This window comes from Hemiscyllium ocellatum, chromosome 32 (genome assembly GCF_020745735.1).
Source record: "Hemiscyllium ocellatum isolate sHemOce1 chromosome 32, sHemOce1.pat.X.cur, whole genome shotgun sequence".
NCBI classification, from domain to species: domain Eukaryota; kingdom Metazoa; phylum Chordata; class Chondrichthyes; order Orectolobiformes; family Hemiscylliidae; genus Hemiscyllium; species Hemiscyllium ocellatum.
The window spans coordinates 44,184,447-44,211,834 of NC_083432.1; the positions used below are offsets into that span (position 1 = coordinate 44,184,447).

Sequence of the window (27,388 nt, forward strand, 5' to 3'; positions counted from 1 at the left end):
TACACGGGTGGATCTGGTTGGGATGCTGTTCGGAGGGTTGGTGCACACTCAATGGGCTGAATGACCTGCTTGCACATTGTAGGGATTCTATGAGGAGGTAGACAGATTTTTAAAATATCGGCTGTGGGGAGCTGGCAGGGAAGAGGATTTGAGGCCTGGGTGGATCAACCATGATTTTTTAGAATGGGCAGGGCAGGTTTTGAAAGGCTAAAGGGATTACTTTTGCTCCTATTTCTGATGTAAATATGCACTGACCATGTGATGTAACACAACATGGGGCATCATAAATGAAGAAAAAAAGATAGCAAAGTAGATGTTTGGGGATGGAATTCCAGAACCTGCTAGCTGAAGGCATGACTGCCAATGGTGAAGGAATTAAAATGGAGAACACTCAATAGGGCAACATTGGTTATGTTTAGATATTTTATGATTGGAAGAAGTTACAGAGATAGAAAGCCATGGAGAGACTTGAAAACCAAAGTGCAATGTTTAAAATCCAGGTCTTGTTTACCCTTAGCCGCCAAGCACAGTGCTGAGGGTTGAACTGCATTTGGTGTGATCCAGAATCTGGGCAGCAGAAGACCTCAAGTTCTGAAGGGCCTTAGAGATCATAATTAAGTGCCATCCATCCAGAAACACAGGACACAGTGTTCCAGAGAATCCATCAGAGAAATGCACCTTAAGGTTCAAAGCTCAAGCCATAAATGTGGATCTCAAATAAACTAAATAATAGTGTGGCATATTGGATACAGATTACAGCCAGATATAAAACATTGCAATTTACTTCAATGAGTACATAAGCTAAAGATCCCTCTTGGAACTCTTCTAGAATTTTTAATGGCCAAACGAAGGTCAGGATGTATCAGCTCAATGATTAAAGTGCCTTGACCTTGGCTTGTAAAATCTGTTATAAATGGACCCAGTGAGAGGGAGGATTCAGTCCAATTGTATTGTGGTGTCATGAAAGATTCAATCAATTCTTGAAGGTCACAGGTGCTTTAGAATGCCATCATTTTATGTGAAAGCTTGATTTAGCTTTGCGAATCATGAAGTTTGACAACACAAAGGATTTTACTTGAAATCTTGAGAGTAGAAATCCTAAGATTTCCAGCACTATTCATTTGAATACAACATTCCTGTTCAACAATGTCTGCTAAACAGACATTAATACTCCATGTGTTACATACGTATCTGACAGGCAGCTGCATGTCTAAAATAGGCCCTGGACTCGGGGGACAGATGCATAACGAGAGTCTAGCACTTATGATTGAGTTAGAGTGTGATTGATTCACTTTGTCCCTGCACAGAACCCCAGGTGAACCACTCAGTTTTCAGGTTAACCAGGGATAGGGGGATAAATGTCTGTCTTCTCAGATCAACACATCCCCAGTGTGAATTAAAACTCTAATGGTCCTCCAAAGTCACATCTTCTTGCATTTGTAAAGATTGGCTTGGCATTCTGTTATCTTCTTGGTGACTTCCTGGCTGATGTGGTGATCTGGTATCTTCCGTACTACCAACAACTGTGAGCCCAACAGGATGTGGACACACCCTCAGATTCTTCCCGATCTATTTGCCATCTGTGATGTGGAGGTGCCAATGTTGGACTGGTTGGACAAGATCATAAATCGGGTTATAGTTCAACAGGTTTATTTGAAAACATTAGCTTTCAGAGCATTGCTCCTCCATCTGGTGTAGTAAGAGGAGATATTAGATGCAGAATTTATATGTAAAAGATCAAAGGGTCATACAACTGAAGCAAATGTATTGAACAAATCTAAAATAGCTTACTCCCTCCCATTAACTCTTTGATCAGTTAGAAAGGAGGGGAAGATTTCAATTGATTAAAATACAAACCCCAAAATTTCTTTCAAGTCACCACCTCAAGTTAACTAAAGGTTTTCTCAGTGTATACGAGAGGTGACACCTCAGGTCAGTTTGGAGAAAGTGAGGTCTGCAGATCCTGGAGATCAGAGTCGAGAGTGTGGTGCTGGAAAAGCACAGCCGGTCAGGCAGCAGCTGAGGAGCAGGAGAATGAATGTTTCAAGCTTAAGCCCTTCACATTCCTGCCTGACTGGCTGTGCTTTTCCAGCACCACACTCTCGACTCTGATCTCCAGGATCTGCAGACCTCACTTTCTCCAAGTCATCTCCGGTCAGCCAATGCATTTTAGGTGTGAGGCCTTGTTTCGAATCTTGTTTAGAATTTGACACCTGGATGTGAAGTGCTGATCAATCAATCTGTGGTGTATCAATGGGTGAACTGGGTAAGAGATTGGGTAAGAGATGAAATCTTGCCATTCAAAGGCTGCAGCTAATCACAGAGGCATAAATGTATTGAGAGGAATGTCACTGATCAGTGATCTTGTCACTAATCTGTCCTTGCATAGTCCAATGAGTGTGCAAATAAGAAAACACTAACAGCTCTTAAGAGAAACCTGGAGTGTTAGAAATGAGTAACACAAAAGGTAAGTTGATCTTAAAATGAGGTGCATCAAAAGGGGGATCTTACAGATCCCCAAATGATACTTTTCAGGTCCATCAGGAGAGCAGAGCTTGAAGACAGTCAAGAATGGAAAAGAAAAATTTAGTGAAATTGTCGAATGAAACAGGATAGAAGGGAAGCATTCACCCAGTCAACTGGCCAATGATTATGTTCAAAGGCAACCTGTTGGCATGCTGCAGAGGGCAAACCTGCTGCCCATGGGAACTGGGTCTGGGAGACAGTGACCAGAACTCAGTCACCCTCATGAAGAGCTTATGATTAGATTCACTACAGTGTGGAAACATGCCCTTCGGCCCAACAAGTCCACACCGACCTCCGAAGAGCAACTCACCCAGACCCATTCCCCTGCGCCTAACACTATGGGCAATTTAGCATGGCCAATTCACCTAACCAGCACATTTTTGGACTGTGGGAGGAAACCAGAGCACCCGGAGGAAACCCACACAGACACGGGGAGAATGTGCAAACTCCACACAGACAGTTGCCTGAGGTAGGAATTGAACCCGGGTCTCTGACGCTGTGAGGCAGCAGTGCTAGCCACTGTGCCACCGTGCCGCCCGATTCTTCTGATGCTGCCTGACCGGCTGTGCTTTTCCAACACCACACTCTTCGACCCCCCCCCCCCCCCCCCCCCCCCCCCCCCCCCTCATCTGGCACCACCCAGACTGAGCCACTGCTATCCATCACTGGTCAGAACCTGCTCTTCCATTGTCCACTGCCCCCTTACCCAACAGACCCCCTCACCCATCCGGTGAGCTCTGGCCTCCCAAGTCAGAACTGACAAACTCCCCACACAGAACTGTACATTACCCAGGTTCCAGGAGGGGGTTCAGGAGCAATGGGACTTGAGTGTATAGGTGCACAGATCATTGAAGGTGGCAAGACAGATGAAGAGAGCAGTTAATAAAGTGTACAATGTCCTTGGCTTTATTATTAGGGACATAGAGCACAAGAACAGGGAGTTGACATTGGACCACAGCTGGATTATTGTGTCTGTCAGACTGAGGGAACGATATGAGGGTTTGGAGAGAGAGAGTGTGCAGAAATGATTCACATGAATAATTCCAGGAATGAAAAACTTCAGCGATGAGGATAGATTGAAGAAGTTGGGACTGTTCTCCTTGGAAGGAAGAATATTGAGAGGAGATCTGATGGAGGTTTTCAAAATCATGAACAGATTGGATACAGTAAATCAAAAAAAGCTTTTCCTGCTCATAAAGGAAATATGAACATGGGGGCATGGGTTTAAAGTGAGCTGCAAATGAAACAAGGATGATGTAAGATATGTTTTTTTCAAACAGTGAGTAGATCGGGTCTGGAGTGCACTGCCTGGAAATGTGGTAGAGGCAGATTCAATTGAAGCACTAAGGGTGTTGGATAATTATTTGGATTGAAATGGTGTGCATGGATATGTGTATTAAGAAAAGGATTGGCACTTGACAATAGAGCTGATTTGGCCATGATGGGCCAAATGGCCTCCTGCTGTGCCATAGCAATTATGTGTTTCCAGCACCATGTGTGATTTCCCCCGAACTGAAGGCCAGTTTGTATGCCCACATTTGACTTTTGTTCAATGTAGTGGAGAGGGCAACAAAAGAGCCAAATCCGATCAGTCAGAAAGTGTGATTGACGCCAGGAAACCAGATAAGTAAATCATAGAGCCATCGAGGAATACAGCATGGAAACAGACCCATGCGTCCAACCTGTCCATGCCGACCAATCTTGTCCCACCAATCAGCACCCGGCCCATATCCCTCCAAACCCTTCCTATTCATATACCCATCCAAATGCCTTGTAAATGTTGCAATTGTACCAACCTTCACCACTTCCCCTGGCAACTCATTCCATACACGTACCACTCTCTGTGTGAAAAAGTTGCCCCTTAGGTCTCTTTTATACCTTTCCCCTCTCACCCTAAACCTATGCCCTCTAGTTCTGGACTCCCCCACCCTAGGGAAAAAACATTGTCTATCCTATCCATGTCCCTCATGTCCCCTTTTTTGCCCTCCTGATTTCCTTCTTAAATCGATGCTGTGGTTTTGAAGGACTAATATAAAATAACCCCCTCCACCTCCTTCACTGGAACCAATCAGACTTGTGGTTTCAGTGTAGAGGGTCGATTGAGTGCAACATGCTGTGTGTTTATTCAGACATATAATGAGCCATTTTCAAAATAAAACAAAAGAAAAATGCGTCGCCAACCTCATGACATCCCAGAGAGCTCAGCCGCTGATGCATTGTCTTTGAAGTTCAGTCGCTGTTGTAATTGTTTAAATATTTATTGTGAATCCTGTGTTGTCAGAATGGTTGAATCTTAACATATGACCCTTCAATTAATCATTTACTTGTCTCCCCCCATTCCCTGTGTTTTCTTGCAGGTATCACAGATGACAGTCCCTCGGATAAGAAAGGACCTCTGCACACCGGTGTGGTAGTGGGCATTGTCCTGGCAGTTATTGTCATCGCTGTCATTATTCTGGGCATCATCTACATTAGCAGTCACCCCCTGTCTCCTGCTGCCTTGTTTTTTATTGAGGTGAGCTGCAATCTTTTTCATGATGCCTTTTAAAATGGAATGGATGAACATCTCAGAATCAACTCCTGGCAGCTAGGGGACTAATTCCTTTACTCTGTTGTGGCTAGGCCAGTATTTGTTGTACATCTCTAATTGTCCTTGAAGTGTGTGGTTTGCTCAGTCATATCAGAGGGCAATCAAGAGTCAACCACATCTGGGGTCACCTGTAGACCAAAACAGGTAAGGACAACAGGTTTCATTCCCTTTACATGGAATCTTTGGAAAGGATGTAGAGGAGATTACCAGGATGTTGCCAGGTGTGATGGGAAGGTGTTGTGAGGAAAGGCTGAGGGACTTGAGGCTGTTTTCATTAAAGAGAAGAAGGTTAAGAGTGACTTAGTAGAGGCATACAAGATGACCAGAGGATCAGATAAGATGGACAGTGAGAGCCTTGTACCTCAGATGGTGATGGCTAGCACAAGGGGACATAGCTTTAAATTGAGGGATAGTAAATATAGGACAGATGGCAGAGGTAGATTCTTTGCTTAGAAAGTACTAAGGGCGTGGAATGCCCTGCCTGCAACATTTTTAGACTCGCCAGCTTAAAGAGCACTTAAACGGTCATTGGATAAATATATGGATGATAATGGAATAGTATGGGTGAGATGGGCTTCAGATTGGTTTCACAAGTCGGCACAACATCAAGGGCTGAAGGGCCTGACTGTGCTGTAATGCTCGATGTTTGATGTTCTAAAAGACCTTAGTGAACCAGTTAGTATTTTTTTCAACTGGCAGTGATAATAGGCATGATCATCATCACTGAGATTAGCTTTATATTCTAAATTTATTAAGCAAATTTAAATTCCTCAAGTTTCCATCGTGGGAACTGAAATCTTCCTCCAGAGTTTTAGCTTGCACCTCTGCATCATCAGTCAGCTGACATTACTACTGAGACTTAAAGCAGAGGACATTGAGAGGGGACTTGATTGAGATATATCAATGAGGGAGGCATAGACAGAGTAGACAGAAGGAATTTTTTCCCCTTGGTGGAGGCATCAGTGACCAAGGGACATAGATTTAAGGAGCAGGAGGTTTAGAGGAAATGTGAGGAAAATATTTTTCACTCGGGGGTGGTGGGAATCGGGGACTCACGGCCTGTAAGTTTGATAAAATCTGAAGCACTCATAACATTTGAGGAGTATTTAGATGTGCACTTGTTATACCAAGGCATACAAGACTATTGACCTATGGAAATAGGATTATAATAGTTTAGGTGGTTGTTTTAAATCAGACTGAATGGGCCAAAGAGCCTCTTTCTGTACTGTAGATCTCCATGACTCTGTGCCACCAATATCTCAAGTCATTCAAAAACCAAACCAAAAGGGGAAATGAGTTGCCTTACTCACAGCTTTTTCCCATTTTTGGTGATGAAATTGCTTTGACATCGACTTCAAACTGGACATCAGCTAATGACAAAGACTCATCAGATCTATTCTCCATGGATAGATAGTTTATTGACACTCGGTATCCAGGCCATGCATGAGGAATAGTCTCCAAAATAGCAGCAAGGACATTTAAATATTCGCAGAATATGTTATAGGAAATGGCACTCATCCCACAAGCTTTTCCAAGGTCTGTTCCTTAAACGCACGAGTAAAATTCCAGTCAGGTCCAATGTTTTTGTAATTACAATCAGGAATAAATTACTGCTCATCACCCAGAGCTTGACATTTTGAGATGGAATATGACAGTCCCAGTAATGTAAGTCAAGACAGGAAGGTGAGGATTTAGTGGGCAATGCAGAAGGAGAGGAGACACTAAATTACTGATTCCTGTCAGGAAGTAAAATCACCTTTGAAATGAGGCACAATTTTAAATTCAAGCTAGCTAAACGCCTCTTCGCTGTCTAATCCAATAGCACATGAAACCCATAAAAGCTCTACGACAGATTGGTGAACCAAGAGTCTGCTTTGAAACTGATGAATTAAAATTTATGTGACTTTTTTTTAAAGGTTCACCTTGCTATGCATATTTCCATCAATATTGTGTAACTTTCCACCTCGTTTCTGTAATGGAATGGAAAGTAATATCTCCATGCAGATGGTTGTGAACCTGGGGTGGCAGTGATGGTCCCTGGGTTCGTAATGCAGAGCTACCGGCTAATATTTTGGTGACATTAGTTCAAATCCCAACATGGCAGATGATGAAATTTGAATTCAATAAAAATCTGGAATTAAAAGGCTGGTCTGATGGTGACAATTTGTGGATTTTTGTAAAAACCCATCTGGGATGGAAATTTGCCATCCTTAGCTGGTCTGGCCTACATGTGACTCCAGACTCACAGCAACCTGGTTGGCTCTTAACTGCCCTCTACATTGGCCAATTAGAGATGCCAAAAACCCATGAATAAGCCAATAAATTAAAATAGTTTCTGACCCAGAGAGTTGCAGATGCTCCATCATTCAGTATACTTAGGATTGGGATTAATGGGCTTTTTGAATCCCTCTGGGAGAAGGTGGGAGGGTGAAGTTGAGACAGAATGTAAACCACCATCTTGTTGGATGACACAACAGGCTCAAGGGTTTATAGTGTCTTGTAACAGAAAATGCTGGAAATACTCAGCAGATTTGGTAGTACCTGTCTCTTGAGAGGTGCTACCAAATCTGCTGAGTATTTCTCAGCATTTTCAGACATAATTACTGTTTAAAGCCAGTGATATTTTGCTAGAGCTCAGAACACCATCAAAACTACAGAGGGTTATTTTCTGCTTCAATTTCAGATTTTCAATGTCCCCAGTATTTTACTTCTGCTGCCCATGTCCTAACTTGCGTCAAGTACCATTCACTAATTTTCCAAAGTGTAACATTCCTTTGAGGTTGGTCCAAAGCCTTCTCTGTTTCAGTAACCTGAAACAAAGTCCTATAACTCTCCAAGACAGCTGCACTCTTGAAAAACTTACAAGCCTGGATCTATCTCCCATGACAAGAGTAGATTACACCTCAATTGATTCTTGTAAACCTGAAATCGGTACTTTTTTTTAATTTTAGATTAGATTAGATTACTTACAGTGTGGAAACAGGCCCTTCGGCCCAACAAGTCCACACCGACCCGCTGAAGCGCAACCCACCCATACCCCTACATATATCCCTTACCTAACACTACGGGCAATTTAGCATGGCCAATTCACCTGACCCACACATCTTTGGACTGTGGGAGGAAACCGGAGCACCCGGAGGAAACCCACGCAGACACGGGGAGAACGTGCAAACTCCACACAGTCAGTCGCCTGAGGCGGGAATCGAACCCAGGTCCCTGGCGCTGTGAGGCAGCAGTGCTAACCACTGTGCCACCGTGCCGCCCTTTCTTTTCAAAGATGGTAGAAGATAAGGAGCCAAGATGTTTGAATGGGGTTAGGATATGATTCCAATCTTTTTGAATGGTGCAGGGTGCAAAAATCCTAATGCTTGGTCCAGTGACCATGATTCCGGATTCACTTAAGGTTAACATGCAGTTCTAGTTGGCAGTTAGGAAGACAAATGCAGTTAGTATTCATTTTGAGATGGCAAGAATACAAGAGCAGTGAGGTACTCCTGAGGCTGTATAAGGCTCTGGTCAGACTGCATTTTGAATATTGTGAGCAATTTTGGGCCTTCTATCTAGGAAGAATCTGCTGGCCTTGGAGGAGGTCCAAAGGAGGTTTACAAGAATTAAGGGCTTGTCACATGAGGAGCAGTTGAGGACTCTGGTTCTGTATTCAATGAAGTTTAGTAAGATATGGGGGGAATCTGTTTGAAACTTACAGAACACCTAGAAGCCTGGATAAAGCGGGCATGGAGAAGATATTTCCACAAGGCTCCAAGGGCACAGCCTCAGAGTGAAGAGAAGACCCCTTAGAACTGAGACGAGGAGGAATTTCTTCAGCCAGAGGGTGGGAATTCTGTAGAACTCATTGCTGCAGAGGGCTGTGGAGGCCAAGTCATTGAATTCATTTGAATTCACTTGAATTGAATTGAATTGAATTTATTGTCACGTGTACCGAGGCACAGTGAAAAGCTTTGTCTTGTGAGCAATCCAGGCAGATCACAGAGTTAAGTAGCAGAGATAGTAAATAATAGGTAAACAGCAGCAAAAGCAAAACAGGTACAGGCTAATGTTAAGAGTTTGTGAGTACATTCAGTATTCTAACAATAGTAGGGTAGAAACTGTTGCGCCCAATGGTAGAGGTTGTAGAAAAACACTACCAGGGTGGGATGGATCTTTGAGAATGCTGGTGGCCTTTCCTTGACAGCGGGCCTGGTAGGTGCATCCGAGAGATGGGAGATTGGCCTTTGTGATTGTCCGGGCCGAGTTCACCACTCTCCGTAACCATCTCCAATCTTGAATGGTACAGTTGCCATACCAGGTAGTGATACATCCAGATAGAATGCTCATAGAGTGCATTTAAAACAGAATTAGGCACCTGATTGGTAAGGAGTTACGGGGAGAAGGCAGGAGAATGGGGATGAGAAACATATCAGCCATAATCGAATGGTGGAGTAGACCTAACGGACTGAATGGCCTAATTTTACTCCAATACGTTCTGGTCTTATAGTCTTCTCCCATTTTCAGGATTAGTATGGGGGTGGGCACGTCAAGTATCGATGAATTTCTCACCCTCTCTATCGCGAATGCCTTTCAATTGCAAGCCAGTTTGCTAAGAGCTGAGCAACAAGCTTTTCAACCTAACACAGCCGTGTTACCAACTGAACAAAATGTGCAACAACAAGTTTGATCCAGTCAGCTCAACACTGCCCAAACTACTGGGCACCCTATGTTTTTGTTCTGGTTCTAGTTGATGGTAATACTGAACAAGTCCAATCCCAGAGTGAAATCTGGATTGATAGATCATAAGTATAACATTTGCAGTTGTTTACTGTGGTGGTTAGGCACTGAAACATATCCACAGGAGGCTTCAAATATTCTATGATTAAAGAAAACATGTTCATCTCACAAAATCAAACAACACTCCATATAGGACACTGTAGACATGTCTTAGTGTAAACAGCAAAACAAAATTTCAGATTAGATTCCCTATAGTGTGGAAACAGGCACTTCGGCCCAACAAGTCCACACTGACCCTCCAAAGAGCAGCCCACCCAGACCCATTCCCCTACATTTACCCCTGCACCTAACACTACAGGCAATTTTACATGGCCAATTCACATATCCTGCACATTTTTTGATTGTGGGAGGAAACCGGAGCACCCAGAGGCAACCCACGCAGACACGGGGAGAATGTGCAAACTCCACACAGACAGTTGCCTGAGGTGGGCATTGAACCCGGTCCCTGCACGGTGGCATAGTGGTTAGCACTGCTGCCTCACAGTGCCAGAGACCTGGGTTCAATTCCAGTCTCAGGCAACTGTCTGTGTGGAGTTTGCACATTCTCCCCGTGTCTGCGTGGGTTGCCTCTGGGTGCTCTGGTTTCCTCCCACAATCCAAACATGTGTAGGATGTGTGAATTGGCAATGTAAAATTGCCTGTAGTGTTAGGTGAAGGGGTAAATGTAGGGAAAGGGTCTGGCTGGGTTGCTCTTTGGAGGGTCAGTGTGGATTTGTTGAGCCGAAGGGCCTGTTTCCACACTGTAAGTTTAGATTAGATTACTTACAGTGTCGAAACAGGCCCTTCGGCCCAACAAGTCCACACCGACCCGCCGAAGCGCAACCCACCCTTACCCCTACATATACCCCTTACCTAACACTATTGGCAATTTAGCATGGCGAATTCACCTGACCCGCACATCTTTGGACTGTGGGAGGAAACCGGAGCACCCGGAGGAAACCCACGCAGACACGGGGAGAACGTGCAAACTCCACACAGTCAGTTGCCTGAGGCGGGAATTGAACCCAGGTCCCTGGCGCTGTGAGGCAGCAGTGCTAACCACTGTGCCACCGTGCCGCAAGTGATCTAATCTAATCCTGGCGCAGTGCGGCAGCAGTGTTAACCCCTAGCTCCCAGCTTGACACCATCCAAGACAAAGCAACTACTTGACTGACACCAGATCTGCAAATATTCAGTCACTCTAGAAGCAGCAGTGTGTACTATCTACAAGATGCACTGCAAAAATTCAACAAGGATCCTTATATATCACCTTCCAAACCCATGACCACTTCCATCTAGATGAACAAGTCAGCAGATACATGGGAACACAAACATCTGCTAGTTCTCCTCCAAGCCACTTCTGACTTGGAAATATATCACTGTTCCTTTACTCTCACTGGGCCTAACTCCTGGTATTGTTGGGTTTACCTACAGCACATGGCCTGCTCACCACCACCTTCTCAAGGGCAGTTAGAGATGGACAATAAGTGTTGCCCCAACCACTGACGCCCACGTCCCACAAGTTCATAAAACAACAATTCAAAGGGTGAGGTTAAGAGAACTTCCTGTGAATACCAGTGGCTGAAAGATTGTTCCACTAGCCACAACGACAGAAGTAAATTCAACAATTACTTTTTAAAATGTTTAGTGGATAAATATTTGAAAATTTCAGAGAGGTATGAATCAAGGGAGACAGCTCCTTCAAAGTGCTGACATCACTCTTTTCTTCTGTATTGCAAAAGCTAGAAGCACCAGTCATCATGTTTCAAACCAATTTGTCTGGAAGCTAGTGTTATTCCTAAAGATCGACAGCCTATATGACTTTTCTGCTGTGACAGAATATACCATTATAGAATTAAAAAGCTTCATATGAGAAGGACCCTGGGGAAGGAGTTGCTTCTAATTTTGAATTTTAATACATTTGCAAGTGGGTCATAATTCTTCTGTTATAGCACTCAGAAGCTTAATGAAAAGAACACTGGCATTTTCAATGATCCTGATGCTTAAACTCTAAATATAAAACTCATCCAATGGGAGCTATAATCTTCCGGGTTCTCTAATGAGGTTTTAGTCTCGGTCTCACCAGCATTGCAGGCTGAATCAGGCATGGCTCACTGATTGAAAAAAGAAGGAAGCCTTGCATTTATATAGCTTTTCATCTCAATGCACTTTACAACCAATTAAGTGCTTTTTGAAGGGTAGTCACTGTTGCACGAGAGGAAACATGATGATCAGTCAGCAAGTTCCAGTGTTACAATGGCCGTAACTTTTTAATTGTAATGTTGACTGAAAGATCAACAAGTCAGCAGGGAAAGACTCCCCTGCTCTTTTTTTGAAATAATATTGTGGAATTGTTTTCATCCAAATGGGCTGGGTACTGGCAGGTGGGACTAGATTGGTCGGCATAGACGAGTTGGACTGAAGGGTCTGCTTCCATGCTGTAGATTAGATTAGATTAGATTATTACAGTGTGGAAACAGGCCCTTCGGCCCAACAAGTCCACACCGACCTGCCGAAGCGCAACCCACCCAGACCCATTCCCCTGCATTTACCCCTTTACCTAACACTATGGGCAATTTAGCCTGGCCAATTCACCTGACCCGCACATCTTTGGACCGTGGGAGGAAACCGGAGCACCCGGAGGAAACCCACGCAGACACGGGGAGAACGTGCAAACTCCACACAGTCAGTCACCTGAGGCAGGAATTGAACTCAGGTCCCTGGCGCTGTGAGGCAGCAGTGCTAGCCACTGAGCCACCGTGCCGCCCTATGTACATCTCTATGACTCTATGACTCACCCAGCCAGAGCCTTAGTTTAACATCTCACCCATAGGACAGCATCCCTGATGGCTTACTGCTCCCGCAGTAGTGTTTGGAGGAGTGGCCTCAGAAGAAGATATGAACTTTTGTGACTCACAGGTGAAAGAGTCACAGAGGACACTGATCCAGGACACAGAGGACCTGGATAACTCCAATACCAGTGGCAACCTGTTTGAGTTCAGCTCTCTGTTGCCATTCACAGAATATCCAAAGGGAGCATGACATAAACTAAAGGGAGTAGATACCAGGTAGAAGCAAGTTACTGCAGATGCTGGAATCTGTACTGAAAGAAAAAGTGTTGGAGATCACAGCGAATCAAGTAGCATTCATGGAGAGGGAGCAAGCTAACGTTTTGAGTCTAGATGACTCTTCATCAGAGCTGATGTGACGTCATCTAGACTGGAAGCATTAGCTTGCTGTCTCTGCATGAATGCTGCCTGACCCGCAGCAATCTCCAGCATCTTAGATACAAGGACAGGAGATTTAGTCAATTTTCACTGCTCACCACCAGCCCAGCTAACTGGTGGAACCTGGAGGGGTAGCTCTGTCACAAGTGAACGAAGTATTTGGCTCCAGATAATACAATGGGACAACGTGCTAAAGAATAGATTCATGTTGTGGTTATGTTGGTCATCCATCAAGAGTAACTGTTTACCTAGGTACTGTCAAGTCTCAATTTGAGAATTTGAGATTCAGTTTGAAAGAAATCTACTGATCTCTTTTAACAAGGTGAGCAGAATCCCTCTACAATATCTGTTCCCCTCCAACGATTGTTCCTTGTAGGTTCTCTAAGTTAGTTAATTAGTAAGTTAGTTAGTTCCCTAAGTTAGTTGCTATAACATTGATAGCTGTGCCTTCACTGACTAAATTCTAAGCTCTCACATTCCATCCCTAATCTGCCTCTCTCTCTTCTCCTTTAAGGTGCTGCTTATAAGCGACCTCTTTGACCAAGGTTTTGCTCCTTAGAGACATGATGCATTTTAGAAGCCAAGAGGTCCCATGAAGTGTTATGGGATGTTTTGCTCCATTTAAAGCAATGTATCATCATAGGTTGGACCACAGGTTAAAGGTCATAAGCTTTCAGAGCCCCTGCTCCTTCCTCAGGCAACTGGTGAGAGAGAACACATCGGACACAGAATTTATAATAAAAGATCAAAGCATCGCACAACTTATGCAAATGTATTGAACAAGCCTTTAATTTATCTTTATCAGTTAGAATGGAGGTGCAGGTTTCGACTGATTAATACGTAAACCCCAGTACTTCTATCAAGTCAATGTCCCAAGATAACTTAAGGTTTTACTAGAATAAAGGTGACACCTCAGGTGAGACAGTGCATTTTAAGACCATAAGACCATAAGACATAGGAGTGGAAGTAAGGCCATTTGACCCATCGAGTCCACTCCACCATTCAATCATGGCTGATGGGCATTTCAACTCCACTTACCCGCATTCTCCCTGTAGCCCTTAATTCCTCGAGACATCAAGAATCTATCAATCTCTGCCTTGAAAACATTTAGCGTCCCGGCCTCCACTGCACTCTGCGGCAATGAATTCCACAGGCCCACCACTCTCTGGCTGAAGAAATGTCTCCGCATTTCTGTTCTGAATTGACCCCCTCTAATTTTAAGGCTGTGTCCATGGGTCCTAGTTTCCTCGCCTAACGGAAAACATTTCCTAGCGTCCACCCTTTCCAAGCCATGGATTATCTTGTAAGTTTCTATTAAGTCTCCCCTTAATCTTCTAAACTCCAATGAATACAATCCCAGGATCCTCAGCCGTTCCTCGTATGTTAGACCAACCATTCCAGGGATCAACCGTGTGAATCTCTGCTGGACACATTCCAGTGCCAGTATGTCCTTCCTGAGGTTTGGGGACCAAAACTGGACACAGTACTCCAAATGGGGCCTAACCAGAGCTTTATAAAGTCTCAGTAGCACAACAGTGCTTTTATATTCCAACACTCTTGAGATAAGTGACAACATTGCATTTGCTTTTTTAATTACGGACTCAAACTGCATGTTTACCTTTAGAGAATCCTCGACTAGCACTCCCAGATCCCTTTGTACTTTGGCTTTACGAATTTTCTCACCATTTAGAAAGTAGTCTATGCTTTTATTCTTTTTTCCAAAGTGCAAGACCTCGCATCATTTTAGATGTGAGGCCATGTTTCAAGTCTATTTGTATCTCATCCTGAAGTCAGACTGGTTTTATTTCCAAAGTAGGAATTTACAAAATGCCACATTGACTGACAGTCTACAGATTGTGTGCTTTTCTGTTATGTAAAGGGTGAGTGTAAGAAAGTAAATTAGACAGTCTGCATCAACAGAGGAAAATCAACTGACTACTGGGAGTCGATTTGCCCCTGACCCTTGTGAGAAGCCATATCCTATAGATAATTAATATTCACAATATTAAATTAAAGGTCTAAGTTCAGAACCAAGCTCATCATCGAAGCATATGAGTGGGCCATTTTGGACTCCTTACAATTACCTTTGAAATAAGAAAAAGTTAGGGCCTAGACTATCTTCTGAATATATTTTGATGAGTTTGGGTCTGGTCCATTCAATATACTTTTTAATAATATGATCATCAGAACTGGACACAGTGCTGAGATATATGGTCCAACCAAGGTTCGATGCTGGTTTACAATAATGCCACTATTTTGTAATCACTCAAAATGTAAAGATTAGGGCTTGGTTTGCATTTTTAAAAGTCTGTTTTCCTGTTGCTCTAGTTTGGATGTATCTGGGAGTGGAGCTGATAATGATTGCTGGAGACTTCGTTTTCAGAAAACATGACATACAAACATAGAAGCACAGATAATAGGAGCAGGAGTAGGCCATTCTGCCCTTTGAGTCTGCCCTGCTATTCAACGGGATTCTGGCTGATCATCCAACTCAGTTTCTTGTTCTCACTTTCTCCCTTTAATCCTTTTCACCTTAAGAATTATATTTATCTCCTTCTTGCAAACATTCAATGTTTTGGCCTCAACCACTTTTTGTGGCAGAGAATCCCATAGGATCATCATTTACTTCAGTTCGGAATCTCTCCCCAACCAAACCAGAGCAATAGGAAAGCAAACTTTCAAAAACGCAAACCATGCGCTAGTCTTCATATTTCGAAAAATAGTGGTGTTATCGTAAACCAACGTTAAAGTTTGGTTAGACCATACTTCCCGCCCTCGACCTCTTTATAGCCCCTACCCGCCCTCGACCTCTTTATAGCCCTCCTACCCACCCTCGACCTCTTTATAGCCCTCCTACCCGCCCTCGACCTCTTTATAGCCAACTGCCGCCGTGACATTAACCGACTCAACCTGTCCACCCCTCTCACCCACTCCAACCTCTCACCCTCAGAACGTGCAGCCGTCCACTCCCTCCGCTCCAATCCCAACCTCACCATCAAACCCGCAGACAAGGGAGGTGCGGTGGTAGTTTGGCGCACTGACCTTTATACCGCTGAAGCCAAACGCCAGCTCGCGGACGCCTCCTCTTATCGCCCCCTTGACCACGACCCCACCTCCCACCACCAAACCATCATCTCCCAGACCATCCATGACCTCATCACCTCAGGGGATCTCCCATCCACCGCCTCCAACCTCATAGTCCCACAACCCCGCACCGCCCATTTCTACCTCCTGCCCAAAATCCACAAACCTGCCTGCCCCGGCCGACCCATTGTCTCAGCCTGCTCCTGCCCCACCGAACTCATCTCCCAATACCTCGACACGGTCCTGTCCCCTTTAGTCCAAGAACTCCCCACCTACGTTCGGGACACCACCCACGCCCTCCATCTTCAGGATTTTCGCTTCCCCGGTCCCCAACGCCTTATTTTCACTATGGACATCCAGTCCCTGTACACCTCCATCCCCCATCACGAAGGACTCAAAGCCCTCCGCTTCTTCCTTTCCCGCCGCACCAACCAGTACCCTTCCACTGACACCCTCCTTCGACTTACTGAACTGGTCCTCACCCTGAATAACTTCTCTTTTCAATCCTCCCACTTCCTCCAAACTAAAGGAGTTGCCATGGGCACCCGCATGGGCCCCAGCTATGCCTGCCTCTTCGTAGGATATGTGGAACAGTCCATCTTCCGCAACTACACTGGCACCACCCCCCACCTTTTCCTCCGCTACATCGATGACTGTATCGGCGCTGCCTCGTGCTCCCACGAGGAGGTTGAACAGTTCATCAACTTTACTAACACCTTCCATCCCGACCTGAAATTCACCTGGACTGTCTCAGACTCCTCCCTCCCCTTCCTAGACCTTTCCATCTCTATCTCGGGCGACCGACTCAACACAGACATCTATTATAAACCGACTGACTCCCACAGCTACCTGGACTACACCTCCTCCCACCCTGCCCCCTGCAAAAACTCCATCCCATATTCCCAATTCCTTCGTCTCCGCCGCATCTGCTCCCAGGAGGACCAGTTCCAACACCGCACAGCCCAGATGGCCTCCTTCTTCAAGGACCGCAGATTCCCCCCCAGACGTGATCGACGATGCCCTCCACCGCATCTCCTCCACTTCCCGCTCCTCCGCCCTTGAGCCCCGCTCCTCCAACCGCCACCAAGACAGAACCCCACTGGTTCTCACCTACCACCCCACCAACCTCCGCATACAACGTATCATCCGCCGTCATTTCCATCACCTCCAAACGGACCCCACCACCAAGGATATATTTCCCTCCCCTCCCCTATCAGCGTTCCGCAAGGACCACTCCCTTCGTGACTCCCTCGTCAGATTCACACCCCCCACCAACCCAACCTCCACCCCCGGCACCTTCCCCTGCAACCGCAGGAAATGTAAAACTTGCGCCCACACCTCCACACTCACTTCCCTCCAAGGCCCCAAGGGATCCTTCCATATCCGCCACAAGTTCACCTGTACCTCCACACGCATCATCTATTGCATCCGCTGCACCCGATGTGGCCTCCTCTATATTGGTGAGACAGGCCGCTCACTTGCGGAACGCTTCAAAGAACACCTCTGGGCCGCCCGGACCAACCAACCCAACCACACCGTGGCTCAACACTTTAACTCTCCCTCCCACTCCACCGAGGACATGCAGGTCCTTGGACTCCTCCACCGGCAGAACATAACAACACGACGGCTGGAGGAGGAGCGCCTCATTTCCGCCTGGGAACCCTCCAACCACAAGGTATGAATTCAGATTTCTCCAATTTCCTCATTTCCCCTCCCCCCACTTTGTCTCAGTCGGTTCCCTCAACTCAGCACCGCCCTCCTAACCTGCAATCTTCTTCCTGACCTCTCCGCCCCCACCCCACTCCGGCCTATCACCCTCACCTTGACCTCCTTCCACCTATCCCACCTCCATCGCCCCTCCCCCAAGTCCCTCCTCCCTACCTTTTATCTTAGCCTGCTTGGCTACTCTCTCTCATTCCTGATGAAGGGCTTATGCTCGAAACGTCGAATTCTCTATTCCTGAGATGCTGCCTGGCCTGCTGTGCTTTGACCAGCAACACATTTTCAGCTTGGACCATACATCTCAATATTGTAATTATCATATTATAAGGAGGATATTGTTATGGATCAGACCAAACCCCATCAAAATATATTCAGAAGGTAATCTAGGCCCTAACCTTTTCTTATTTCAAAAATAATTGTAAGTGGTTGCATTCTAGATGCAATTCGATTAGTTACTCCACATTAAGCAAAACACATTTTATTTTTTACACTATCATTAAATACAGTCAAAAATAAGCATGGAAGAAAAGAACTGGCTTAACTGTAATTCTGTAAAAATCCTTAACAAAATAATAAATATGTTAACTACTCCGAATTAACTGTTCCAATATAGGAACATCCCATAAATACACCCTTGGTAAAAGACAAAACTCAATAAAATCAATTGTCTTACAGGCTATTCTCCAGTCCAGGAGGAAAGACATCAAGGGAAAACTCAAGGAGAGAGAGTAGCAGGGAAAGATGTAGCACTGCTTCCAAACCCAGCTTCCAGGACCCAACTGCTACTGAAAAACTCAAACTAAAATTGCTGTCTCTGTGGGAGTCTAGATTAGAGTGGTGCTGGAAAAGTGTAGCAGATCAGACAGCATCCAAGGAGCAGGAAAATCAATGGTTCGGGCCCGAAACGTCGACAAACCTGCTCCTCAGATGCTACCTGACCTGCTGTGCTTTTCCAGCACCACTCTAATCTTGACTGTAATCTCCAGCATCTGCAGTCCTCACTTTTGCCTGTCTCTGTGGGAGCCTGACTCCACCCAGTCAGGCTGCATCTATCGTTTCTCTTTTGAAAAAATACCCCAAGGCCCCATAAGTTGTTTGTTCATGGGCTTTGAAGTAGTCAGATCAGCACCTCTGATCTCAACATTTCTTCATTAAAAAAAGGACAAAATACATTTGTTAAAACCATAGTAACATTGCAATATAGAAACACTGAGGGGGTACAGAGATTTACAGGATGATAGCAGAAACGTGTGGGCAGGAAAGGATTGACAGACCAGGTCTCTGTTCTCTTGAGAAAAGTAGACTGAGGACTGATCTGAGAGAGACCTTTAAAATGATGAAAGTACCTTGACAGAGTAGCTACAGGAAGAATTTATCCTTTTGTGTGGTACAGCAATTCTAGAGGCTATAAATACAAGATAGTCACCAAGAAATCAAAGTTAGGGAATTTAGGAGAAACGTCTTCACCCAGAAAAATGGTAGGAATATAGGACTCGCTCCTACAGAGAGTAGTTGAAGCAGTTAGAGGAAAGTAGACAGCATTGCTTACAGTGGTGTATCTAGCTGAGAAAATGTGAGAAACATCAAATGATGTATACAGAGTCACCATAGTCCCACTTTCCTATTGGAAAGCATTGCCTGGTGATGGTTTAACCTGAGGGTCATCACACAAGGGGCAAGGTTGCGAAGGAGAATCCTAAATAATAACCTCAACTGGTGTCGGAATTGAGCCCACACTATTGGCATGGCTCTGTATCATAGATTAACCATCCAGCCGACCAGAAACATATAGATCAGCATGGACTGCTTGTGCTGCCTAGCCTTCTGCAATACCATGTATCATGTGTAAGCATATGAAATATGTTGGTATGATCACAAATTAATCTGGAGTTAAATTGGATTACAATATTCATACAGGCACAAAGATAATTCTGAAAGCTGCATTACTACAATAGCAATAGGCAGAAGACACAATACAGTGCCTTAGCTCACATCCCATTGAAATCAGCGTTGTGGTTGTCACTGGGCTAAATTTGGTGCTTTTAAGAAATTGACTTACATGCAGTGATTCAAGCTGTGATCTGAAGAGAAAAGTGATTGACATGAATATTTTGTTCCATTTAAATTCAACCCGTGAAGCTGCACATAGTAACTCTGATTAGAAGCACACACTGGGAAGAGAGCTTGTCACCAACATAGCATTCTCTTATATATTGTCACTTTCCAATTATTTGGTATTCTCAAGCATCTTTATCCCTAAGTGATGCACATTCAAGTGGCCCTTTTTTTAAACCATGTTCCTTGGGAGAGGTGAAACCGTATTGTGAAGTGGAATATCATCATCATTTCTAAAAAGCGCATGGTATATAGCTGTAATCAGTTTCATTCCTGCTACAAAGCACAGATAAATGAGTATCATTACACAATGGCTCAGCTGTAAGGGTTTGAGCACAATAGAGATCTCTTTAGAGCACTTGTAAGAAGAATTCAACCCAATGGCAAACTTCATCTTTTCACAATGTAGTTATTTACTACATATAAATCAATTTTGTATGATTAACTTTTTTTAAATTTCAGATTGTAATTTGGGTTCAGCACTATCCAAGATTGATTTTCTGTCCTCTGAGTACTTTGTTTATAGACTCTCATCTGCAAGACAATTTAGTGGATAAAAATCAGGTGACATTACTACATCCACAATAGTCTTTCTGTTTGTACATTTTTTCACTTGTAAAAACTAGACTGAAAATACACACTTGCTGCTGTGTATACATTTGTGTTGCACAAGATTTTGGTCCTAAATTTGCCAACATCTCCAGCAAGTGCCCTAAAGGCCTTTGTATATTCAACAACCTGTACCTGACCCGTTGGCAGTATATATTCAAGTGCAATTCAACTTGTGATCTTCAGAAAGATTATTGGTTAATAAGTCAACCAAACTCATGAAAACAAAATCATCACCAGTCAATTCATTCAAAATATAGTCTCTATATTTTGACAGACTTGGAGGTTCTGGAGATGAGTTTAGACTATTTACTGTCAGTCTTAATACTATTGCTGACCAACTACTTCTCTGAGGAGCACCCCATAACATTTACTGAGTTAAGGGGGTCACATGAATGCGGTTTCCTGCTGACCAAGACATTCAGACTTCTACTCAAATACTCTCTCTAAGACCAAAGAAAAGGACCAGGGGCATTGTTTATGGAAGAGAGGATTATATTGGTTGGGATCAGGCTAGATGTATATTCTGGCATCATTGCTTCATTGCCTTTAGGATTCTTATATTATCCAGATTGAACTTCCCATTAGGAGATTATTGGAGTGGAGTAGATTGAATCTGGAACAAGAACAAACAGAAATTGTTGGAGAAACTCTGTGGGTCTGAGAGCATCCGTGGAGAAAAAAAACAAATTTAATGTTTCGAGTCCAGTGACCCTTCTTCAGAGAGAATCTGTGATGGAGTGAATCATTTCTCCCTTGTGAAATGAGTTGTTTTTAGTTGTTCACGGGATGTGGGCATTGTTGGCTAGGCCAGTATTTATTATACAACCCTAATTACCCTTGGGAAGGTGGTTGTGGAGCTCCCTTTGTGGTCAAAACTAAAGTGGGCTTTGATGGGGCTTGTTTCATGTTTTTTCAATTTTAAATCTTATTCCGAGAATCAAGTCCAATTAAAATCCTTTTAATTAACCAATTATTTCCATTACTGCTCATGCTGAGTGGTAAAATTGTAACCAGCTTTGCAAAAAAACCATTTAGTGTTGCTCCATATGGTGTGCAGAGGTCTTCCAGGATATCTGCGCTGCAGAAATAAGTGTGCAACATTGTATTAACCAGAGAACCGCAGCTCGAGAACTGATCACAAAACTCGCTATGCTCACAGCGCTCATGAAATTCTGATGCAACTTAAACCGAGTGGAATTTTCATGGAAGGTGATTGGCTATTGCTACCTCGAGCCTTGGAATCAATAGGTTGTGGTTTCCAATCACAATCTTGAGATTTGAGCACAGAATAGAATCTGACACATCATTCCACTGTTCTGTTATTTACTTCACCAATGCAAATCCCTGAAGCCAAGTGGCACCTTTCCTCATTTTGCTGAGTCTAAGTTGATGACTCCTCCACTCAGTCTGCAGGGTGGATATTCCTCAGTTATGTACAGCATAGTTTGTGTCGCTCCATATCAAGGGTTGGCATAGAGACCCCTTGCTCTCCACTTGTTCTCCACCCCACCCCCAGTGATACAGCTTGGTCATGCAGAGGTCCGGACCTGTCCTGAACTTACTAATCGAGGGTCACCCTCACCTTCAAAGTTCAAAGCCTGCCATTCTGCAGAAATGTTGGATCGCACACAGGTGACAGGGTTAAACATAAGTATTTAGCATGAGGGAAGCAGCACAGGGATAGCCTTTGACATAATATCAACCTGGTTCTTCAGTTTCAATATGGATCTCTTGGATGCAAATAGTGTCTTGGAAACATAGAAACTAGAAGCAGAATTAGGCCATTCGGCCCTTTGAGCCTGCTCCGCCATTCAATATGATCACGGCGGATCTTCCAACTCAGTCCCCTTTTCTCACTTTCTCTCCATACCCTATGATTCAACTAGCCCTAAGAACTATATCCAACTCCCCTTGAAAACATTCAAAGTTTTGGCCATAAACAGTTTCTGTGTTAGAGTATTCCACAGGCTCACCACTCTCTGGGTGAAGATATTTCTCCTCATCTCAGTCCTGATGCTGTAATCCCTAGCTCTGGGCTCCCTGGTTATTGAGAACATGCTTCCTGAGTTTATCCTGACTAGTTCTGTTAGAATTTTATAGAACATAGAACATTACAGCGCAGTACAGCCCCTTCGGCCCTCGGTATTACACTGACCTGTGGAACCAATCTAAAGCCCCATCTAACCTACACTATTCCATTTTCGTCCATATGCCTATCCAATGACCATTTAAATGCCCTTAAAGTTGGCGAGTCTACTACTATTGCAGCAGGGCATTCTACACCTCTACTACTCTCTGGGTAAAGAAACTACCTCTGACATCTGTCCTATACCTATCATCCCTCAATTTAAAGCTGTGTCCTGTCATGCTCGCTGTTCCCATCTGAGGAAAAAGGCTCTGTGTTCACTCTAACTAACCCTCTGCTTATCTTATATGTCTCAATTTAGTCACCTCTCAAACGAAGGTCTATAAGTTTCTATGAAATCTAAACTGCAATGAATATAATCCTCACTCATCCTGCCTGTCAGTCCTTCATGTCAGTCCTGCGATCCCAGGAATCAACAGGTCTGGCAGCAACTGTGGAGAGAAATCAGAGTTAATGTTTCAGGTCAAGTGATCCTTCCTCAGAACTGTTCACTGGATTTGCATTCCCTTCATATCCAGAACATCTTTCCTCAGAGAAGGAGACCAAAACTGCACACACAATACTCCACGTGCAGTCTCATCACAGCCCTGTACAATTGCAGCAGTATCTCCACTCTGATACTCAAATCCTCTTGGTGTCAGTGGAGTATCAGGTGAAAGACATCCAATGAATTTTCACTTCGTGGCCGATGTGTGCTCACCATTAAGTTGTAAGCTTCTTACACAAAAACCAGAGGATTAGTGTTGAGACTGAAGGAGGCCACCAGTGGGATCTTGTTGAGTCTTGTAATTTTCTCCCAGAATTCATTCTACTGATAGGATTATTTGCTTCTGTGTGGGTCCCTGGGTACTGGGCGGTGATGGGGTGGTGGGAGTGGGGAGCACAGCAACGTGAGAACCCTGGTGGATAGTTGCCCCTGGAAGGCCTGAAGGAGTGCATCACTTTTAAGAGGTATCACCTTCCAGGTGAAACATTCAACTGTGACCCCCATCTGCTCCGTCCAGTAGCTGCAAATGATTCTGTGGCACAAATTTTCAGAAAAACAGGGAATGTTTCCCCAGCTATCCATCAAATAACATCACAACAACAGATTATCTGATTGCTCGTGGGATCTTGCTTATCACAAATCAGCTGCAGTGCTTCCTGTAGTATAACAAGATCCACATTTAAAAATGTATTTCATTGACTATAAAGCACTTTGGATTGTAGGTATAGGTGATAAATAAATGAAAGTTCTTTCTTTCTTGTCTCGTAGGAATTGACAGTGAACCAATTTTCTCTGAGTCATGATCCTAACTTTTTGGGACATATGAATGAGGATCTTGAGAATGCATATGAAAGAAATGTTTTATTCAGCAAGAAAGGTTGATGAAATACAGGCGAAAGGAATTGTTCAATGAGGTTCATGTCCCATATAAGTCTGCCCTGTAACAGTGCCAACATTTACTCCACCTGGCATATAATAGGAATTCAGGAGGTAAATTAAAGCAACACTAAGGACTGCACAGTGAGGGTCTTCTTTGAAATGTGAACATAATGGATCATCTTTATTAAGTATTTTAACCTTCCAATGGCCAAATCAATTATTAAAATCTCTTTCGAAATTGTCACTCAAGAATCTCAGAAAGTTGTAATTGCCACAATACCAAGACGATGTGCTGCACAGATAATTAAATGTTAGGAGGTTTAGTTACAGGGATTCTATGAATCCTGTGCTGAATGGACAAATAGCAGAATCCCCAAAAGTATGTTCCACAATTGTTGCCAATAGCCTAAGATGAGGAGAAATCTCTTCATTCAGGCAGTGGGGGAAAGCCTGTGAGATTCTGCACCACAAAACGTGGCTGAGGCCAAAGCATTGAATGTTTTGGGGCTAAATGGTTCAAAGGGTGTGAGGGAGAAAGAGGGAACAGTGGAGAAGCAGACAAGTGGCCTACTCCTGCCCCTATTTTCAATGCTTCTTGGATTGAGCTTCGACTCGACAAGTTGAAGATTATTCTCAGGGACCAATTCTTGAGAAAAGTTACAGGGCCCTCCTTAAATTAATTTTCTAAAATTTTCTTTGAACGGCTTGTGTTTTAGGAAGGTGATACCTCTTAAAAGTGATGCACTCCTTCTGGCCTGCCAGGGGCAACTATCCACCAGGGTTCTCATGTTGCTGTGCTCCCCACTCCCACCACCCCTTCACCGCTCAGTACCCAGGGAGCCACACAGAAGCTGTTTTATTACAGATAGAGAAGTAAGGAAATGTCACTTGATTGACTGTCAAGAACTATCCAGCCAGGTAATGCAGTGAAACAAAATCAGACATTGCTGGAAAAACTCAGCAGGTCTGGCAGCATCTCTGGAGAGAGAAACAGAGTTAATGTTTTGGGTCTTGTGACCTGTCCTCAGAATCAGTTCTGAAGAAGGGTCACTGGATCTGAAATGTTCACTCTACTTTCTATCCACAGATGCTGCCAGATCTGCTGAGCTTTTCCAGAAATTTCTGATTTTGTTTCTGATTTCCAGCATCCACAGCTCCTTGCTTCTTTGTCAACGAAGTGTCTGATTACCAAATGATGGAAACTAAGAATGGACGCATCAGACACCCAAAAACAGAAGTGTGATGACAGAAGTGGTTACATATTGGAGATCCAATGATATATGACCTACCAGGAGTTGGTATCCCTAAAGTACGCTCTCATGTCTTTACCAGGTGCAGACATACTGCCCATGGCCTTGCATCAGACCTACCCTCAGAGTGCAACACAGTGAGCATGCATGACCCTTCTATGAAGGCAAAATGGTGTGTGTGCTGGAAACCTCCAACAGAATGAATGAGAGTCATACCAAACTTAAAATATTAACTGTGTTTCTCTCTCCATTGATGGTTCCAGACCTGTTGAGTCTCTCCAGCACTCTCTGAGTTTCTTGCATGATACGTACGTCTGCCTTTCAACATAACATGGTGGTGACTGCATGTGGAAGCAGAAGGCTGAGAAATGTCAATTTCTGAACTTAATAATTCCCAGCTCTCTGGCGTTTTTGTTGGACTTTAAGCAAAATGAAAAGCGAGCATCACAAAGGCAGATGATTCCAAGGAAACCTCCTTCATTCCAAAATCACTTTTTCCACTCTTTCTAAAGTAGAGTATTAAGTCATCTATCGTTCTACTTATTATTGGTCTATGCTTATAAAAACCATATATTTTGGCAGCAGGGAAGTTCCTTACAGAATGTTTTCAGTTATGGCCATTCTGAAAATCTCTAGTAGAGATTTGTTTCAAAATTTGTACCTTTAAAGTTGGTCTGTTTAAGTTAGTGCCTGTTACGCATTAATAACAAACATTAACTCTGGTGCTTAGATTGCAGATAAAATAGCAATGACAACTGTATAGTTGGAGTTATTGCTGCTGGCTGGGGAAAGAGGAAAACAGCTCCTGATTATTATCCAGTAATCCATGGGTGGAAATTGGATAGGTGCATACACACCAGAGACAGAAAGGATTGTATGAATCAACCCATTGTTGGAGAGGCATGTATTGGCTAACTTCATGAGAAGGAATAAGTGGAAGCTAAATAAATGCATAAGCAACAAAGGAATGCAAAGATATACTGATAAGTGAAAAGAGAAACATAAATGCTAGTATTGGCCAGTGGGGCTGAATGGCCTGTTTTTTGCAGTACATTTTCAGAGGCTTAGTGGTTAGCACTGCTGCCTCACAGCATCAGGGACCGAGCTTCAATTCCCACCTCAGGTAACTGTCTGTGTGGAGTTTGCACATTCTCCCTGGATTTGCTCTGGTTTCCTCCCACAATCTAAAGATGTGCAGGTTAGGTGGATTGCTGTGCTAATTTGCCCATAGTGTTAGGTACATTAGTCAGGGTAAACATAGGGGAATAGGTCTGGGTGGGTTGCTCTTCGGAGGTTCGGTGTGGACTTGTTGGGCCGAAGCTCGTGTTTCCGTACTGTAGGGAATCTAATCTATTCAGTTTAAAATGTTGGTCACTTCAACATGTAGGTGAGCATCAGCCATCAGCGTCTGCTTGAGAGGTGAATAATTAGAGAGAGAAACAATTAATGAATTTAGAACATGCACTGTCAATATTTACTTTGTTTCCTCCCACTGGGAGAGCACTATAAATAAATTAACCACTTCGAAAATCCTCCTTCAGGAATCTTGATCTTGAACTAAATATCCCAATGGTTATTTCCTATCTTTTTTTTGGTTTTATCAATATATACATTTGTTGGAGGTTTTGTCAATTATTGATTCCCTGCACCTCCACATTCAAACTATTTTTGCCATCTCCAAATTTTTTTATAAAAGTAAAGCATTGCAAATGCTGGAAATCTAAAATAAGAATAAAAAGTGCTGGAGTAACTCAGAGATCTGGCAGCATCTGTGCAGAGCGAAATAGAGTGAATGTTTTGAGTCCAGTATAATTCTAATCCAGAACACACATTGGTCACGGAACATTAACTCTGTTTCTCTTCTCCAGTGCTTTCTGTTTTTATTTCCAATATCTTTATATCTGATAAAGACAAAAAAAAACTAAAACTGCTTGTGTGATCTTACATCCAATGCATGTGCAGCCACATCCAGAGATTCATCTAAAA

The 27,388-nt window shown here is 43.7% G+C and overlaps 1 protein-coding gene across 1 annotated transcript in view; it reads left to right on the forward strand.

Moving 5' to 3' along the window:
* Nucleotides 1-27,388, forward strand: part of LOC132830767 (plexin domain-containing protein 1-like) — a 288,265-nt gene that overhangs the window by 253,430 nt on the left and 7,447 nt on the right. Inside the window, exon 13 of the mRNA XM_060848606.1 lies at nt 4,884-5,041. Within this exon, the coding sequence (XP_060704589.1) occupies nt 4,884-5,041 (158 nt within the window). The remainder of the gene's footprint in view (nt 1-4,883; nt 5,042-27,388) is intronic.